Raw genomic sequence first — 20,045 nt, forward strand, 5'->3', positions numbered from 1 at the left:
CCTTTTCTTCTTTTTTGTTTTTTTTTTTTTATTGAAATTTTAAAGACAAAAAGTTGAAGTTGTAGTTAGTGGTACTTGTTCATCATATAACAAAGAAAAAAAAAAGATATCTTACCATAAAGACTAAAGAGTGGGAACTGATCTTTTATCATGGATTCATTTCTTAAACAGAAAAAAAATCATACTCGATTTGATCAATAAGATGATAAAGTAGAAGAATACATTCTTTTTTCACAAAGTTGGCTTAAGCTTTACAAGTCAAACCTATTCTCTTGATTATTTAGCAAATGAATATGCCTTGTTCACTCATGCATGTTGTTACTTGCTTATTCCATTTTTCTTCCTTCACTCTTCATGGTTTTAATAATGAATGAATACTCAAAGACTTTTCTCATCCATGCCTTTCTGATGGATCAACATTAATTTCTAACTCATTATATATGTTTTCTTACAAACTTTCACAGAAACTTCAAAAGTCTATTTATTTTGGAAATAGAGTTCTGACTTGTATTACACATCTTTTCACTCACTCTACAAACTAAACAAAGGCATAAGATGATGACTACTTATGAGATTAGTACAGTGGGTGGTGATTTTTGATGTAAGTCATAGGAAACTACTACAGTCGTCGTTTGATAACATATATATGCTGCACATATAAACATTCCAAATGAATCAAATCCTAGACTAAAGGCGACCACTACCATGTTCAAAACTTAGAGGAAACTGATCAATAGCAAAAGAAGACATCTTACTTTCATCTGCATCCATGTTCCATATAGATTCCAAGGAACTTTCCCATGTTGGAGAAGCCAGAGGAGGGAAATTCAAGTAACAGCTTTGCTCTGAGTAGTAGTTGTCTTTTACCGGTTTAATAACGTTTGCTCCAGACTGATCAATCTCTCTCCATATGTCATCCATGGAGTAGTACCCGTCTTCGCATTCTTGATTCATTTTCCCGTTGGAGCCTCCAGTGTCTTGACTAGTAGTAGTGGTCATAGATGATGAGCAACAGTTTGAAGATGAGGAAGTAGGAGACATAGGTCGCTTCTTCTCTTGAGCCTTCTTCCTCATATGAGTCCTCCAGTAGTTCTTTATCTCATTATCTGTTCTCCCCGGTAATTTCCGGGCAATTTTTGACCACCTGCATATGAAAGTATCCAAAAGCTCAAACAACAAACAAAGAACATTTTTAGGGTTAAAAAAAAAAACATTTTTAGGGTTTCTCTGTTTCTTGAAGATTCTTCTGACCTGTTTCCCCATTTGGCGTGAAGCTCAAGGACTAAACGCTCTTCTTGTGGAGTCATCTTACCACGTTTGAGACCAGGATGCAGGTAATTAACCCACCTTAACCTGCAACTCTTTCCTGTTCTGTTTAAACCTACAACCAAAACCAGGTCATTTCTTTAAATGGAAGGTCCTTTCCAAAGACCGCCCATTTTTCCAAAACAAACCTATACCTATTCTTATGTTTCTCCCTCCACCTTCAAACCTGAAACTTTCGCTACAAAATCCCATCTTCGATCTCCGAACAAGTGGACAAAGTTGACCAAGAGGATGTCCTCCTGTTCTGTCCACGGTCCTTTACGGTATTCTTCTTGCACAAGTTTCATCTCTCTCTCTCTCTCTCTCTCTCTCTCTTTCTCTAACTCTCTTTCTCTCTGCAATAGAAAATTTTACTTCTCAGCTGGTTTATGGGAACCTATGGCATTCCTCTTACCAATATTTATATAAGCCAACTTGAATACTGTGTTGTGTCTACGCGATATAACACTCACATTATTAAAATTCTCTAATGATTTTCTTTTTGTTTTTTGTTTTCTAATCTTTACCGTCCATATGGGGAGAGATTATGCTGTTGATAATGTGGGGTCTATTGTTTTGTGATGCCATCAAGCCATTAGAGCATATAAAAAATATGGAAATGATCGTTAATAGGGCGTTTGATGTAACACACCCATTAATTCTGCCTTTTCTTTTGTCTTTTTGTGTTGCAATAAGAACACTTTCTTATATTTTCTTTTGGCATGTCCCAATAGTTTCATTTGCACTATCTCTCGTGTCAGTGAAATATCAACAGCATCCAAATATCAAACCAGAAGAGAAAATAATGTAAAACCTATCATTGCAGTTTTCTTATATCGTTTTAGTTTTAACAATGTGGAAGAAACATACATAAACGTGTGTGTGTGAGGGAGAGAAGGCTCTAGACATTTAGTTTTCTACTCTTTTGGTGAGTTTATGATTGCAGTGTGTCTCTTGACTTTATTAAAGGTTAATTTAAATATCACTGTAGAAGCTTATAAAAGGCAAATAAAGAAGAACAAAAAAGGAGATTTTTTTTTTTTATAAAGCATATAGCAAAAGGGGTCGAATTGTTTTGGGTGTGTGATAAGTGGCTTTTTTGTATCTAGCAACAGCACTTGAGATTGAAAGTTAGATACTTAGATATTATTTTTAGGATTTTGAATTCATTTTAAATAATAACTAAATTATTTGTTTAGATGAGAAAGGCCAATTTGATTTGGCTTGACTTTGGTTGTAATTTGCCTCTTGGTGCTCTGTTTTTATGAGAAAGTTTCGATCTTTTAGTCCATAAATCTTTGAAGAACATAAGATTAGCCGTTGATAATACTTGTTTTAAGATATAATATAGAAATTCATTTAGTATCACATGGTTTATTGGAATTTCAGTAACCTTACATTATAGTATATTCTCACGTGTGTAGTTTATGTGGCTTACATCTTCAAGATGTGAATTAGAGTAGGGTACAGAGAGGGTTCTTCTGACTCTGTGTATGCACAAGTACCTGGTTTGCTGGTCCGTAGAAGCAAAGAATAAAACATTTCTTCTTTTCTCTGAATATATCTCTAATTGGCAAAGAGTTCCCAAGATTCTTCAAATTGGTTTGTTCTGTGGAAAACTCTGAAAAAGACCTACAAGAATCTGAGAGAATTATACTTGGATTGATGGATGTTGCAAAGTCTTTATGTTGAAGCAAAAATATACCGATACGCTTAAAATTATTCTGAGTTTCAGTATTTTTATTTAGTGCATTTGGAAAATAACTCAATGTGGACCCATCGGTCCAACCCTATTGAAGTTGCGGTTATCCTATTCTTAAGGCTGTGAAAAAATCAGTAATAATTTTAAACCGACACATATAGGACTAATCCGAAGTTAAACCGGCTTATACCAGACCAAGGTTAAGACTAGTTTAAGCTTTCCTCGCCCATGTAAAAAAAGTTCTTGCTATGTTTTTTTTTTTTCCTTTTAAGGTCTAAAGGATTATGTGGTTGTGCTTGTAATGCTTTAAATATCATGGTTGTAATAGATTCGGGGTTCTGATTTTTTTGCCTGTTGCTTTCAGACTATCAAATTGCCCATTGTCCAATAGCTATTATAAAATTCTACACACCACAATCCGAAAGCTACTGCATATTTGTCATCTTGATCTCAGCCATCGATTAATTAGTAGTTGGATATGATCACTTAAATTAAGCGGTAAATAATGAGTGTCAATTAGATTAATACATTTGGAAGAATATGATTAGTAGATGATTCAAGCAAAAAGATTAAATAAGTAAATATTATTCTTGTGATTAGTTGGGTTTGGTCATCATATCCATTGTTCTCAAAATAGCTAAAGCTTAATTGGTTGTTCAGAGACAGCTTATCCCCTAAACGTCTAGACGCTTATTAGAATTAGTCTTTTTTTTTTCTTTTTTTTTCTTCTTTTTTTCAAATTTTAACATATTTTTATTTTAAATATTTTGTGTTTATAAAGATTATGAATGAATGTCTAGAGGGATTAATCGGCTGTCCGTAGACATGATTTTGTTTTGGTTGATTTTTTCTTTAACCGGATTTCTAATAGATATTGTTAAAATTGGGTATCTTGATAAGCGTCTATGCGGCCGAATTTTATAACATTTTTCATATCTAATCTTCATTAATGGTATATATTTAACTATATAAGTATATATTCTCATGAGAGATCAGTTGTGTAAAATGGGTTCTTTTTCAAAGGTGTCTTTGTAATGGAGGACCCAAAATTCTGAAGAGATTAGAGTGAAGTAAGCAGACAGATATGAGACTGTGTAACGTGGACGCCACCACTTCCTCTATGGCCACTCCACTAAGTAAGATTTTTTCCCCTTCCATTCCTTTGGCTCGTGACTTGCGAATGCAAACGCACTTAACGATCAAGAATTTAAGATAAGTCGACCCCTTTGGTCCCACACTTACCTTTCTTTTTCACTCTTACATCATAACTTCATCAGTATCCTATGATCTGTACTTAGTTTCAATTTGTTTTGATTGCATTCCATTTGTCTCCACTCTCAATGTAAACATTCGCCATGCATATCTACATGCATGCACTAGGCCCCTATTTATCTTTGATTTCAATTTGCTTTTAGTAGAAATGTTCTTCGCATTGGCATAATTATTAAAAACATGTTAACCAAGTGGTTATAGCTGTAATGATAGATTATAGCATGTCTATTCTTTGGTTAAAGAGTCGTACATGGATGAATCATACATGCACAAGCTAAGTGTTATGTCAAGGTTCATGGTTTTCAACTCAAGGTTTCCTTCTCAGATCTCTCACCTTGCACTTGTTCCGTGCGCAGAACTGGACTATAGCACATGAACATATGAAACATTACAATTGAGCTCCCATTTTTTTTTTTTTTTTTTTTTTTCTGCAACGATAAGAATACTTTATTTTCTTAATTTAAATGAGGCCCCGGATTTCATTGATCCGGCTTTGTCCGTGCGTAACTGATAGATCATCATGAGCCATAGCACATACTAACCTCCAAAACCTGAGTACTGGATATTCTTGTCATTTTAAAACGTTCACAATGGCCTATGATTGAATTGCATTGGAATGACTCAAACCCTGATCTCCTAACTTCAAAATTAGTTTTTCAACCATGAATCATGAAACCATATTCATATTTTTTTACGTATGACTTCTCTACAGATAAGATGAGGATAAGCCTACTTATTAAGAGCATCGAGGACTCTGGATATTCATTCTCCTGAATCCTGATCATTATCTCGTAACGTTACGTACGCCATTAATAAAGATCCATCTATCTATGGGAATATTATTACACCAACAATAAAATAATGCTACTTTAGGAAAATCACATACAATAAAATTCATTTGTTTTTTTGGTTAGTTTAAGAGATAAGATTATTTATTTTTATATAGCGACATCTTGAAAACCTTTCCACCGCTAATTATGAGACTCTGTCTAGTGAATATATATGATTTTTATCTTCTTTTTTTTAATTAACTCCACTAATTCACCATGAATAACTCCACCCCACACATATCAAATTATCTTAGATAAATATCGCATTATTTCAAATTAATAATTATCATTAGAAATGTTGTTCTTGGTTGAAACGGTCAATCCAATATGATTTCTTGCAACCGATTTAAAGTAGGTCCTGACTTTTAAAATTTAAAATCCAAATTTGTTTTCCGTCAACAACATATAATATACAAATTTAAATCTTAATGATAGCATATGCTAAAACAAACCAATAGATTACAATTTTTAGATTTATGATTTTTGTATTCAACATGTAGCTGATTTCTAAACTGTAAAACCCAAACATATGATTTACACATCGTTGAGTCTCCTATAGACGGACCTTAGGATATTCCTTAAATTGTGTAATATAGACGGGATCACGCCATCGTCACTTGCCATATTAGTAATGATAATCTATTTGTTAATGAAATACTATAATGAATAAAAAGGTGTTATCCAATTAAACCAGTCACTAGCTTTAGCTTTCGTGATTAGGTGGAGAGATAACGCTTTCATCAGCCTTATTCGTATACGATCAATTAACAAAGACGCGTATACTAAAACGAAACTCTGTGTCTGTGACATGTACTACTACTTTCTTTTTTTTTGGTTTGTTTTTATCTTAAATCATATATGTTCATGACTAAGCCCATTTTAAGCAAAAAGAAGCCCACTACTATAACTATATCTACCCGTTAACTTAACGGGTCGATATTTACCCATTTAAGTCTGATTAATAAATGTTGGCAGCTACTTTTATTTCTTGCTACAAGTATCTTTGCTCTCTGAATCCGTAATAATTATGCTATATCTAAAGTGTTATGTGCATACACACCATAATACAATATAGTAAACAAAATTGAATCTGTTTGTTTAGATTTTTGTAGTATCATTGTCTCTTTTGATGAAAAAAAAAGAAGGTAGACATGAATATTTCTGAAATAAGATTTGTGTGATAAACAAATTACGGGATTAGATACATCGAACTCAGTTGCTATGCAACATAGAGAGACTTGGTGCGAAAGCTATGCATTTTTGTCGTTAACTTTATAAGATCACTATTTAGCTTTTGTTTTCCAAAGCTTTCCAAGCTCGCATACCAATTCCAATACATCGCATTTTTAGACACAACCCCAAACACACCCATGCACACGACTACATTTTTAATGTAATTTTGATGTCTATTTAAATATTAAAGACTTTGAACATGTCTCCACTATATTGAAACGTGTATGTAATTACCATCCAACAGTTTAACCATACTGTTTGATTTTTTACTATCTGCATTACTGTTTTTTTCTTATATATCTGTTGTAACAATTCACACCAAGAATCTCTGTAGTAAAAATTATTAACTTAATAGAGTATATATCTTATAAATTTATAAGTTCTGAAGTTTTCGTGGTTTCTTTTCTTTCTTCATTTATTAGCCCAATGAACCTGTCATACTATAACGATTAATAGAGAGCAATTTTTTTTTTGAAAAAAGGGTTTGAGGCAAATATTTCGTTCCATTATAATTCAGTTTCCAAAATCTTTTTACATCCTCGATTGGGAATAAGCTTGGTATCTTGTTTGACACTTCACTTACCAGGGAACTGGTGTTTGGGGCTAGCTAGAGTAACAATAAATGGAAGAAATAAGAATGTATTGGATGTATCAAAACAGTCAAAATGTGGATAAATAAGCAATATGTATTATGTATATGTTTGAACCCCCACGTGAAATGGAAATAGAAGGGGTCATGGGTGACTTTTATTATTTGGCCGTTAAGTTGGACGACCGACCGCATTTTTGTCAGCTTTCATATTCGTCACCTCCCTAAAGCACAAAAAAAAAACTTTGTAATTCGAAGTAATATTTCCTACAACTAAATTATTAATGCTTCCTAAGATTATCTAAAATAACAACCAACTGACATGAAAAAAAAAAATCAAAAAGAATAAACACACATGAATTTCTAAATTGATGTCAAATGATGCATCAATGGTTCTATTGATCTATTAGAGTTCTTTTTTTTCTTTGGTCGTATGATTACCATTTAGAGCCATAAAGTGTACTTATTATCCAAATTCATTGAAGAACATAAAATGACAAGAAAAAAAAAACAAAATCCGAAGAAAAACAAATGTGGTATGTTTGTGTATTAATAAGCGAAACCTATTGATATCTCTCAGTCATAGCAGGAGAGTCGTCGGATGAGTGGAAGAGAATATCTGGATTTTATGAGCGTATCTATGTCCAGTCACCGTATACATTTACATTTTGCAGGTGATGAGATCAACTTCTTAAATTTGATCTCAACCGTTCATCACAAAATCTCTTCAAAGGACCACAATTATCTCGAGTGTCCGTGAACTCCTGTCATGATACCTCATGAAAAGTAAACAAACAAAAAAAGTCAAACTATAACCTTTAAGACATAATCATTCAAATGAAAAGGGCATCCAAATAACAAAAATAAAATTGGATTTATTTCTTGTCAACAAGTTCTTTTCTATTAAATTCATTTGAGCCCCGCATAAGAAAACGTAGGTGGAACAATCAATTCGTGGTGAATATTAACATATCTATTATAATTATCTATTGTAAATTTGTGACCAAAACGTTATAAATAGCCCAAGTTATCATTAAACTGTTTTATACTAATAAGCAAGCTTACTAATTAACGTTAAAGTCTAAATTTTTATGCCTACCGTGTTTTACTCCGTAAACACTTTTTTTTTATTACTTTACAGACTTACGAAATGTGTGACACATGGCAAAGGCCCGAGTAAAACAAGTTTATGAAACGGACATAACATTTAAAATCATCGGTTTCATATTTCGTAGTCAAAGTTAGGTATGAAGAGAAACTACGTGGACTCGTTTAGTCAACTTGATCACCATTTTAAAAATATTTACTCCTTTCATTTATTGTACGCAAATCTTACTTACATATAAAAATTTTAGACACGAAACGACGTCGCGCTTGACTCAATGTTTGTATTAGTGTAATAAATTAGTTTTTTTTATATTTTTGTTGTTATTCGTAAACTATACATAATTCAGATTAGTTTGGTTTATTACTTTATTCTATCCTTCTTTCTTCTTTGGGGTAAAAGGCTCGTACGAATACGCAAAATGAATATTGATCTCCATATACAAACATTTTATTTCGTATTACTATATGTAACTTAGAAAATTATAAAACTGACAGGAATTCAAACGGAACAGAAGTTTATAAGATCATTTACTTGATGATATTTTGATCAAAATAGAGTATATGAAAATACAGAAACTTCCAACTGACTTACACAAAAATATATACCAATATTTAACAATAAATAGACCAAAATGGCATTATTATCCAATTCGTTTTGAAAAATTGAGCGTTATTCTATTGAATACCTAAAGTATAGTCTAGTTCAAAAAAAAAAAAGAACTTAATAAGAATCTCTACCAATCTTATAAAATTTTCAAAATTTGAAAACATACTCCATAAAAAGCCAGAAAATAATTCAATTAGTCATGGCCGAATTTAAATAAAATTGACTTTGGTTGGAAATGCTTTTTCTACTGGCGCAAGTAAGAGCCGATACATGTTTATATCAGAAAAGCCAGAAGAGAGAGAGATTGAGAGCAAAGTTTCATTTGTTGTGTAGCCCTTTGTCTCTCGCATCCTCATTTTTCAAAATCTCACTCTCTCTTTCCTCTCTGCTTTCATTTGCTTTCTATAAATCCAAACTCTTAAACAAAAGATTTTGTCTTTCCATCAACATCAACTCCCTCATAAACTCCCACAAAGACTCTCACTTTAAAACTCCTTCACTACTTCGTGTTCTTCGTCTCTTTTTCTTTTTTTCTTTCACTTTTCCATAAGCAAAGAAACAAAAAGGATGAGTTCAAGAGTGTTCAGAGCAACACCAGATAACAACTATTTGGTCCCCAGGAGATCCAAAGACCAACAAGACACCAGTCCCGACCGTAACCGAATCTGGTCTGAGCCTCGTCTTAAACCCGTCGTTAACCGGAAAGTCCCAGTCGTCTATTATCTCTGCCGGAATGGTCAGCTTGACCATCCTCATTTCATCGAAGTCACTCTCTCTTCCCACGATGGTCTTTATCTCAAAGGTAATAATAAATCAACCCAAAAACTGATGAAAACGCTTTTTCAAGAAAGTAGCTTTTTGAGTTCAAAAGGTTTTCAAACTCTCTGTTCTCTTTGGCTTTTTACTCTTTATTATTTCTGAAACATAACAGTGAAAAAGGCGGCAAGTTTTCGAATTGTATCTTTATTTCAAAATCAAGAACTTCATTGAGCAACTAAAAAAGTTTAAAACTTTAATTTGGTTTTTTCCAAATTCTCAGATGTGATAAACCGCTTGAATGATCTAAGAGGGAAAGGCATGGCAAGTCTCTACTCTTGGTCTTCGAAACGGTAAACGATTCTCCTCCACCGTCGGATCTCTATAAAGCCTCTTCCTTTTAAAATCTCTTGACATTTTTTTATTGTTCAGGAGCTACAAAAATGGATTTGTCTGGCACGATTTATCGGAGGACGATTTCATCTTCCCTGTTCAAGGTCAAGAATATGTTCTCAAAGGCTCTGAGGTTCTTGATTCTTGTCTTATCTCAAACCCAAGAAGCCTCCTCGAAACGTCGTCGTTTAGAGACCCAAGATCTTTAAATCCAGATAAAAACTCCGGCGATGATATCCCGGCGGTGATAAATCGACGGAGGAACCAGTCTTGGAGCTCTATCGATCTCAGCGAGTACAAAGTGTACAAAGCAACCGAGTCAAGCGCCGAGTCAACTCAAAGACTCGCTGCGGACGCTTCTACTCAGACTGACGATAGACGACGGAGGAGAAGACCGGCGAAAGAGGAAATAGAAGAGGTGAAAAGTCCGGCGAGTTATGAGAATCAGAGTACAGAGCTGAGCAGAGACGAGATATCTCCTCCACCGTCGGATTCAAGTCCCGAGACATTAGAGAATCTGATCAAAGCCGATGGACGGCTGATATTGCGTCCTAGCGAAAGCAGCACCGATCATCGGACGGTCGAGAGTTTATCCAGCGGAAGAATGAGAGCTTCGGCTGTGTTAATGCAGCTGATATCGTGTGGTACGATGTCGTTTAAAGAATGTGGGCCTGTTTTGTTGAAAGATCAAGGGCTGGCGTTGAACGGGCGTAGCGGGTGTACGATAACGCGAGGAGCAGAGGATAATGGTGAGGAGAGGGTAGATAAGGAATTAAAGAGTTTTGGAAGGGTACAATTGGAAGATAAGGAGTATTTTAGCGGCAGTTTGATTGAGACCAAGAAGGAGCTTGTTCCTGCTTTGAAAAGATCTTCTTCTTACAATGCTGACAGGTAAAAAAATAAAACATCAAGCAGTTCGATTTCTCTTTAGATGAAACGGCACGTAGTTCTATTTTAACTTTTATGAATTTACCCGTACATTGGCAATTATTGGTTATGGTGTGTTGAACTGTTGATTGAAAGAGCTGAAAATGGTAAAGTTTGTAGAAGTACATTTTGGGGTGTCTTTCAAACGTCTTCTCAATTTTTAAAAGTTCTAATAGTTTTTTTTAATGAAATGAAAGGTTATAATAATTGATATTTGATAAATTTTATTAGGTGTTCAAGAATGGGACCAACGACGGAGAAGGATGAGGAAGAAGCGGTTCGAGCTAAGTGCATTCCGAGAAAACCAAAGCCGGTGGCTAAAAGGAACAATGGTGGGCAGCAGTAACAAAAACGGCACGATGAGTCTAACAAGCTTATTTTGGGTTTAAGTAGAAGAGAAAAGTAGAATAGGGAATGATGAGTTTGTAAAGCATTGTGAATTGTGTAGGTAAACTATAACAATTCCTTTGCATGCTAAAAAAATTAAGAGTTAACATGATGGGTGAATATATAATATATAATGTTGTAGTCTGAGCCTAGGTGTCTTTTGAGGTTAATTTCAATCTGGTTTTCTTTTATAACCCCAATATTACTTTATCGTAGTGATTGGGAACCTAAATTACAAATTTCAGTTAGTTTTGACCATTTTTCATACTTTTGGGGTTTCATTGATAGCTCCTTTCAGTTTAGAGTAAAATATCAAATGATCATAGGAAGCTTCTTTTTCCAACATGCATAGTAGTAGTACTACTAGTAACCATAGAAATTAAGGTGTAGATATTTACGATTTTGGACCAAATACATAAAGAACAACAAAAATATATAGATTTGTAGGGAAAACGCCCTCCAACAAATTGACTTGGCGTGATTAGTTTACAGAAATTACCAGAAATACATCGAAAACATTTATTTATATACTATTGAATACTCCATTGAAATGTGGTAAAGTGATAGTTTTCCTTGAAAGTGTAAATAGCTTAGAGTCAATGTTGGGGTGGTACCTTGAGGCTACAAATTATTCAGGGAAAAGTCTCTATGCCCTTTAATTCTGGCCTATTTGGCTTTTGTGGCGTCAACTCCAATATCAATTTGCAGCACGTACACAATATTTTAAAAATAATCGTACCAAAAAGAAATTTCAATAACCAACAACAATGTTGTCTTTTGACTTTGAAATCTTAGAAGTTTCCACTTACCCATTTCTAGAAGTCTTAAATAGCACTGTTATTCAAAATCTTTTTCATTGTACATCATTAAACTCTATGCAAAAGGAGAAATACATTATAAATTCCCACAATCTGCATTCATTAGTATGGAAACCAGACTTTTAAGAATTTGGTTTATTTTGTCAAAGTTCCACATCAAAAAAGGAATTAAATATAGAATTACACATACAAAGCATATGATAATTCACTTATTGATATTTGCTTTTGAGTTAAAAGTAAAGGTTGACAAAAATAAGAAAAAGGTTAAGACCAAATTCAAAATAAAGTACACTGTATTATATTTGACATATATCTAGTCTATTGCGGTACATTCAAGGATAGATATAGAGATAATTATATAAATATACATAAGATCTTGCAGTAGGTGACTGACTTCATTGAAGTGAATTCATACATATTTTGGTAAAAAGATCTGTGATTGCGTGTACACGTTGTGCTTCACAGTTTTACTACAGTTAACATTATTTTTTCTACAGTTTCACAGCAAAAACCGGTGAAGAGAGGTAATTATATCTCACATGGAATACGATATAATTGTCATATAAACCCTCTCAAGTCTCAATCCAAGAAACCAAGGTGAGCTACTAGCTTTAACCGTTAGTAATAACGATGGACTCTCATAATCGAAATAATCTTGTAAATTTCTATATTATACTCGTGAGAACCACTTGGGGCGTACACAAAATGTTGATTTTCATTTATAGTTAGATTCATACTAAGTATTTGGCGAGTATGTTTAACGAGGAGAAGTTGTTAATACAAAAATTAGAGAGGAAGCACACAAAATCATTCTTAGACAACCATTTCACATCAAGCTTGGAATTTTGAACCATTATTTACACCTTACTACAGACAACTTCGAATTTTAAGTCCCCAAACTTAATATGAGCACTAACATACCTGCCCGAATAACCAAAATCCGGTTCACACCGAATATGAAATTGAAAATTTTGGAAAAGCCGGTTATTTGGGTCAGTTATAAACTAGACCGAAGTATGAACTTGAACAGACTACCGACTGGAATTAGCTCTTGTTAACCGTAAACTAAATTGACAAACCTAGTTCGGTTAAGAGCGGTCTTCGATCAGTGAAACAAATGCCTCGGACCATGTATGTTTAACCAAGCTAGAGACATTCGATCCGCGTACATTCGCAGTGAACATGTTTCCGCCGGAACCGGTAAGAACCCACTTTACTTTCTTCGGTGGGTTTGGGTCAATAACTTCGCTCTGAAATCTGATACCATTCCGGTTCATCAGAAGCTGCCACAGTCAAACCGTTACAACCTTGTATAGAAATGGTTCATCTTCTTTACCTCTAAATGATGTAAAGCTTAAAATCAAACTTCATCTATCTTTAAGCTTAGAAAACTTACAGGAAGCCGCTCCGAATGCACCATAGAAACCGAGTCAAGTGTAATGTTCCCGACTGATATCAAGTATCTCTCAACGGCTGCCATGGAACGGAATTTATTCCCTGTTCCTGGCTCAATATATGACTGCAAACAACAGTACTAACGGTATTGAACGTTTGGACTATATGACACAAACCAAATATAACCAAACTACCTAAGTATCAGATATGTACCCTGTCTATATGACTGGAACTTCTTCGCGGTTTCTCCTCAACGATCCATCCATCAGGTAACCTGAAATCTTTGGAATGGCCACGGCGATTCTGTAAAACCCTAAGCTGCTGCTCTATAGAGTTCCGGGATTCTCTTAAGTATCTCTCAACGGAAACAAGAGAACGGAAGCGCTTTCCTGTTTTTCGCTCAACATAATACTGCAAAGAACAATACTAACGGTTTAGCCAGAGATTCAATCCTAAAACCACCAATTCAACGTATCCTTTTCACATTCTGCTCTTCTCACATCCCACATTTAACCGACCTCAGTTGTTAGTTATGTGACTCAGTAACTTATGCATAGGGTCTAAAATAGCTATAGCAAGTCTCTACATTAGTACCTTATCAATATAATGAGAGTTTTTCCTCGGAACCTCCTCAACGGACCATCCTCTAGGCAATCGGAAACCTTTGGAGGCATATTCAACTCCGCAGTGATCCTGCAAAAGCATAAACACACTGATTTTAAGTATTTGATCCAAGAAGAACCATATGCTTCTGTAATTTCAAATCAGAACAAAGGACCTGTTTGGTTCTTGATCCTTCATAAACCCTTGTCTTGTCCTGGAAAAAGGATCCTGCTCGAGTCAAGCGTCTGTCATTTACTTCTCCAGCCAAGTGTCTGTGAATAGCTTCTAGTGATGAAAACTGTCTACCAGTCCCTGGCTCGATAAAGTACTGCCCACAAAACAAAACAAAAACAAGTAAAGATGAGACTTTTCAGAAGAGAACCACAAGATCTATCTTCAACTCAAGCATATACCCAAAGAAACGACTCATAGACCTCTCAAGCAACAATCAAGAGCTCTGTGGCAACACAATCACTAATCTGATCCAAGCATTACACTTTGGTCATACATATCCATTGCACAAAAGACATAAATTAGCTCTAATTGTTCAAATTCTGAGAAAAAGCTCAAATTTTGTTTCACATTTGCTTGATGTAGCTCATATTTACCGTATCAACAACACCGTTGTTGCTAGATCGCGGCCGATTCACGACGGTCCAACCAGGCATAATCTTGCCGCAAAACGAGGTGGGATCCGCGATCTGCAACTGGGTTTCGCGGCGGTGGTTAGCCGAAGGAGAGGAAGAGGATCTCGTCTGCATCGCTTCGTTGCCGGGTCTAACCCAAAAGCCCGAGACGAGAGTGTGGTTTTTAGTTTGGTCGTCCAAGCCACACACACTTCTTATTTCTCTGTCACTGCTTTCACGTAACGACACGCAAAAAGCACCATATGTCCACTTGGCAAATTTTTACCTTAATACAAATTCTGTAATTAGAAGATGATTAATGAAAAATAAAGTTAATAATCACATGCAAATCAAATATGCTAATCACAAAGATAATAAAAATAATCAATGTTTTTGGTTTACTAGCTATACATTTTATTTTAGGTAATGAATTATATGATGCCGATAGTTATTTGTTAACATCAAAATAAAATTAAACTGTTTTAAGAAAGAATGTGTTTTAATTCAATTTTTTTTATTTTTTTTTTGAACATTAAAATATTATCCAAACATATAAAATGATTCATAGAAGAAAAGTGAGAACGATGAAGTAGAATGAAGAATGAGGCTAGCTTGAAAGTTGGACGACGATGGGACTCCTAACGTAATGATGTGAATCAGTCCACGTCAGCTCTCCAAAAACGTAGCCTGAAGGCGTCACTGGCAAGGGACGAAGAGTCATCTGAAATATCTTCACTTCACCAGTTTTGTTGAACGTGAGCTGTTTTGGCTCCACGGAGACGCGAACTCCAAGTGGCTCTCGGAAACGAGCGTTGTAGGTAGCAGGTGGTCCAACGTTTTTGAGTTTTCGGGTGACGGTGATAGAGCCCGTGAGGTTTGGGACAGTGATTGAAGGGTAGTTGAAGTCGAGAAGATTGGCTCCTTGGCGACACGTGTACTGTGGGTCCTCGGCAAAGAGTTGAACCACGGTGTTGTTGTAGCCAACGGCGCAGAGGAAGTCCAAGTAGTCTCCTGTGGTGAGATCATAGACAAGACCAGGATGGGCGGCTTTATTGGGTTGGACATGGCCTGAACCGTAGCTGAAGGGATTTGCTTTCTTGAAGGATTCATCAACCATGGGCTTACGTCTGTTGTTTCTGGTTCTTGAAGTTGTCATGATGGCTGAGCGGATAGCTGCAGGACTCCAATGAGGGTGAAGTGTTTTCAAAAGACCAACGACACCGGAGATGTGAGGACAGGACATGGAAGTTCCTGATTCGGTGTTGAAAGGAGTTCTTCGATTGTCAGAGTCTAAGTCTGTAGGGCCCGTGGCTTCCGTGAAGGCGGCTATGATGTTGACACCGGGTGCAGTGATGTCGGGCTTGAGGATCCCTGGTGTGATGGTGTTTGGTCCTCTGGAAGAGAAAGAGGCCATGAAAGGAGCAGGCTTTGTGTTCAGCGTAGCGGTAGGTGCTTTGATGTAACCTTTGGGATCTTTTGTGGAACTTAGGTAAGAAAACAAAGTTTCACCATCTTTGTAGTCAATTTGTGAAGCAGGAAGAACATGAGCGTCTGAGATGATTTCGTTTCCACTCGCCTTGTCGTTGCATAGAACCATTCCCGCAGCTCCAGCAGCAGCCGCTTGCATTCCCTTGTCCACACGTGCGTTGTCTCCTCTCAGACACACCAAGATCTTCCCTTTCACCTTCTTCGGGTCTAGGCTACCTTTCTTGCATAGCAATCTATGTAACCATCACTAGTTAATTAGTACTTACTTAATTATACACATTCCAAAAAATAGATATCAAGCGTTTACTTACGCATCTGTCACATTTCCATTGGCTACATTAGCATCTGCAGCACTGATGAGGCTATACATCTTTTCTTCAGGCAAAGGCTTTGAGAGGCTTGTTCCCTGCTTTTCAAAATTAATTACTTGTAGCACAAGAAAGAAAGGAACCAAAAGTGAAAGAAAAAAAAAAGAAGACGAGGTCAAAGTATCAAACCTTGAAGCTTTGGCCGTTTTTGAGCTCAACAAAAGCTTGAAACTCCCGATCCATGGAGCTAGCACCGACTGTAATAACCCATGGTGCAACGTTTGAGACAGTGCCAGACTTAGGACCTGAATTTCCAGCAGAGCACACAACCGTCACCCCGTTTTTGACGGCGTGGAAGGATCCAATGGCTATACCATCGCTCATGTAATCTCCAGCATCTCCTCCCACTGAAGCCGAGAGAACATCCACGCCGTCTTCGATGGCAGCCTCAATCGCTGCCAAAATATCAGCATCAAAGCACTCCGCGCCATCCACAGGGGGCCAGCACACCTTGTAAGCCGCGACTCTAGCTTTAGGAGAACCACCACTGGCTGTTCCATTCCCGATACCAAACACATTGGCTCCGGGAACAAAGTTACCAGCCGCGGTGGAAAGAGTGTGGCTACCGTGACCATCGTGGTCACGACAGGTTTCATAGGAGGCGTTAGAAGGAAGGCCTGTGTAAGCTAAGTAACCTTTGTTGAAGTATCTAGCACCGATGAGCTTCCTGGTTACATGTAACGAATCAATAATCACATTCTCTGTATATTTCTATATTTGCAGAAAGAAGTCAACTAAATTAAGATGAGAACCTGTTGCAAGGAACATCCTTGTGGCATCTACCTTTCCACCTAGCTGGAACAGCTCCATACCCTTCATCGCTGAAGCTTTTTGACTCAGGCCACACACCTTCATCAACATACATATTTTATATCATTCATAACTATGAAAGCAATTATGATGACCAAAGCATACCCTTGTTTTGAGATTTACCTGTGTCTAAGTTAGCGATGATTGTATCCTCTCCGTATCCTGCTTTATTCCAAAGAGAGGACTTGTGAACAACACCATTTTTCGCAAGGAGCATGAAATTCCATGAATGAGTGGTATGAAGTTTTCTTCCTTTGTTGGGGAATACAGAGACTACATCAGGATGCTCTGCATACAATTATTTTAAAAAATTTGTTAGGTTAAACTAAAAGGATTGAGAAGCATCAAAAGCAGAATATGAGGTTTGATGATCTCACTGGCGATTTCTGCAGCTTCATTTTCGTCAAGAATTGCGGCGAAGCCATTGATATGTCTCTTGTATGAGTAAAAGATGGCTTCTTTTGCATTCTCATGGCTGCAATAGAGAAGGCAGTTAGTTTCTTGGTGTGTGTATAAGAAAACTCGGACTAAACCGGCCGGTCGGACTAGTAAACCGGCAGTCCAATAGTAAGTAACCGGGGCATTGCACTAAACTCAATTTGGGTGAAACTAATAATACTTTTTAAACCTAGATTTTAGTCCCTCGCTTAAACCCGGGAAAAAAACAATGTCCCGCAAAATTTCCACGAACAGCCTCGTACGTACCAAATGAAATCCTAATTTTTTTGTTTCGGTTTGAAATTCAACATTAAAAATGATTATTCTAATTTTTCTTTTTACTTACCTCTAATTGAGTTTGGTTCAAGTTGTGTTTTACTAAACACAGATTACTTTTTTGTTCAAATACATTTAACAAAGATTTTCTTACAAAAAACATCAATGTCATATTAGAGATCCAGCGATTTGAAATATTTCCGCAAAAAATTCAATGTTATTAACCTAATATGTCATATTAGATGATCCAGCAATTCAAAATACTTCCGCAAAATATTCAATGTCATTAACCTAATATGTCATATTAGATATTGATCCGGTGATTAGAAATACTTCCCGGTTTGCTATTTGATCAAATCTTTAAAACATTGGTTTGGCATAAATAGGAGTAATGGTACCTTCCAACGAAAGAGGCGAGAAAAGTGCGATGTGAGTGAGCAACACCATCGAGATGGGCAGAAGAGATTTGAGGAAGATGGGCGTGAGATCCCAAGTACACTATGTAGGACTGTAACACAGTAGGAAACAAATTAATGCATATCGATCTTACGAGCAATGTATATAGAAAGTGAGTTACATAAGAAAAAAGAGAGAGAGGACCTTTTTAAGAGCAAAAGCAGGAGAGAAAAAGAGAGTGACGAGGAGAAGAAGAGATGATAAACTTTGGAGGCTCATTTTGTTTGAGTATTGAGTACTCGAATATCTTCTCGTCATACTCATATACAAAATACTAGTTCTCCATAAATCTCCCTCTCTCGCTATATTTGCTAAATAGATCGAATCACGCTCAGTCTCAGTCTCAACTTAATTACTTTTAAAGTTTGTTGAGTGATTTCAGCCAGAACTCTATCTCTTCCTTCAACTGTTATCTAATTCGAAAAAAAAGGTAAGAGGATCTTCATAATCTTCTTTCCATATTTATCTCCCTATTATTTGGAATTAAACTAAAATTTTGACTTTGTGGGTGATTTGTTTGACTGCAGCTGTAGAATTTTGTTTATATTAATTGGTTGTAGTTGTAAGTTTTTGAATATAGATATTTTATTCTATTAAATATGGTTTGTAAAGTTAGTAACTGACAGATTGTGCCAAATGTAAACTTTCATGATCAGATGTTTATTATCTCTTTATGTGGTATTGCAAACTTACACTTATGTTTTATTTTAAAATGTTTAAAGCATGTAATCATAAGTGAAAACTAAATTTTTTATTGAAAAATATCTTATAGGATTTAAATTTTCAATTACTTAATTAGAAGTTAGTATATTCTTAACTCACTTAAAATTAGTTTGCATGAAGTAAACTAATGTGTAATTTATCTACATTTTTAACCCTACGAACGGAGGTGTGTTGAACCTTTTAGGCTCGTAAAGAATATAATTTGATGATTTAATCTTAGTATAAACAACATAAAACGTAACTAACTTAGCTATCTTTCTACATTTTAACCCCTATGAACAAGAGGTGGGTTGAACCTATTAGGCTATTACATGTGACCCGCTAAATAGCCAAATGTGGGTAACCACCTCAAATCACTACAAGGCTCATGTCAAACTCTCATTACCATTAATATCCGGGAATCAAGTTTATCAGAAAATGAGATTGTCTTGCATTCAAACTAAGAAAAGAAAAAGAAAAAAAAGCAAGAAGCAATGGAGATGAGTAACGCAATGAATGAGTAATAGCTCAATGTCTACATAATTGGACTCGTACATATGAACTCAATAAAATAAAGCAAATGGACCCGATTTGAGACCAGTAATGGTTTTGAAATCATATATTTCCAAGCGTACCAAAATACACTTACGATTAAAACTTGAATTTTTTTTGGCAACAAACGAATTATATTTTTGTTAGTATTAATTATTGTATTCAACGAATTACATTTGATTGGCCGTATACTCTGGAAGTGTGTAAGTATAATATTTTCTTTGGCTTACAAAGCAAAACAAAAATTTGATGGAGAGAGTCAAACAAAAAAACAAAAGAAGTAGGTCATATGTTTATCCATTCATACGTTGGTTGGTAATCCTAAAAACCAACAAACAATCATATATGTATACTTGTCCAATTATGTAAACTACTCCATTGATAATATAATTGTTAATTATTGAC

The 20,045-nt window shown here is 35.6% G+C and overlaps 4 protein-coding genes and 1 long non-coding RNA gene across 8 annotated transcripts; 1 reads left to right on the top strand and 4 right to left on the bottom strand.

The window, feature by feature from the left end:
- Window positions 1-130: 130 nt before the first annotated feature.
- Window positions 131-1,825, bottom strand: MYB59 (myb domain protein 59). 3 transcript variants are annotated; one of them, NM_180895.3, is made up of 3 exons: window positions 1,461-1,791; window positions 1,252-1,381; window positions 131-1,144 (listed from the first exon to the last, which is right to left on the bottom strand). In NM_180895.3, the coding sequence occupies exons 1-3, from the start codon at window positions 1,516-1,518 to the stop codon at window positions 688-690; spliced, it is 645 nt and encodes a 214-aa protein (NP_851226.1). In that variant the 5' UTR covers window positions 1,519-1,791; the 3' UTR covers window positions 131-687. The 3 variants fall into 3 exon arrangements, with proteins under 3 accessions (NP_851226.1, NP_851225.1, NP_200786.1); NM_125370.4 differs by having other exon boundaries at window positions 185-1,144; window positions 1,493-1,825; NM_180894.4 differs by having other exon boundaries at window positions 1,252-1,791.
- Window positions 1,826-4,776: 2,951 nt separating this feature from the next.
- AT5G08930 lies at window positions 4,777-5,060 on the bottom strand. The gene has a single exon (NR_143135.1). It is a non-coding gene; the product is annotated as an other RNA (long non-coding RNA).
- A 3,847-nt stretch (window positions 5,061-8,907) lies between these two features.
- On the top strand, window positions 8,908-11,431 carry AT5G59790 (UPSTREAM OF FLC protein (DUF966)). 2 transcript variants are annotated; one of them, NM_125371.6, is made up of 4 exons: window positions 8,908-9,447; window positions 9,685-9,754; window positions 9,834-10,685; window positions 10,953-11,431. In NM_125371.6, exons 1-4 carry the CDS (start codon window positions 9,213-9,215, stop codon window positions 11,065-11,067), a joined length of 1,272 nt encoding a protein of 423 aa, NP_200787.1. In that variant the 5' UTR covers window positions 8,908-9,212; the 3' UTR covers window positions 11,068-11,431. The 2 variants fall into 2 exon arrangements, with proteins under 2 accessions (NP_200787.1, NP_001330381.1); NM_001345371.1 differs by having other exon boundaries at window positions 8,909-9,447; window positions 9,834-10,828.
- Window positions 11,432-12,621: 1,190 nt separating this feature from the next.
- On the bottom strand, window positions 12,622-14,795 carry MBD7 (methyl-CPG-binding domain 7). Its single transcript, NM_125372.4, has 6 exons — window positions 14,533-14,795; window positions 14,100-14,252; window positions 13,916-14,014; window positions 13,535-13,732; window positions 13,323-13,445; window positions 12,622-13,209 (listed from the first exon to the last, which is right to left on the bottom strand). Exons 1-6 carry the CDS (start codon window positions 14,683-14,685, stop codon window positions 13,015-13,017), a joined length of 921 nt encoding a protein of 306 aa, NP_200788.1. The 5' UTR covers window positions 14,686-14,795; the 3' UTR covers window positions 12,622-13,014.
- A 274-nt stretch (window positions 14,796-15,069) lies between these two features.
- SBT5.4 (Subtilase family protein) lies at window positions 15,070-18,856 on the bottom strand. Its single transcript, NM_125373.3, has 8 exons — window positions 18,531-18,856; window positions 18,329-18,438; window positions 17,594-17,691; window positions 17,340-17,504; window positions 17,159-17,255; window positions 16,536-17,073; window positions 16,350-16,444; window positions 15,070-16,271 (listed from the first exon to the last, which is right to left on the bottom strand). Exons 1-8 carry the CDS (start codon window positions 18,648-18,650, stop codon window positions 15,158-15,160), a joined length of 2,337 nt encoding a protein of 778 aa, NP_200789.2. The 5' UTR covers window positions 18,651-18,856; the 3' UTR covers window positions 15,070-15,157.
- Window positions 18,857-20,045: the final 1,189 nt, after the last annotated feature.

This window comes from Arabidopsis thaliana, chromosome 5, assembly GCF_000001735.4.
Source record: "Arabidopsis thaliana chromosome 5, partial sequence".
NCBI classification, from domain to species: domain Eukaryota; kingdom Viridiplantae; phylum Streptophyta; class Magnoliopsida; order Brassicales; family Brassicaceae; genus Arabidopsis; species Arabidopsis thaliana.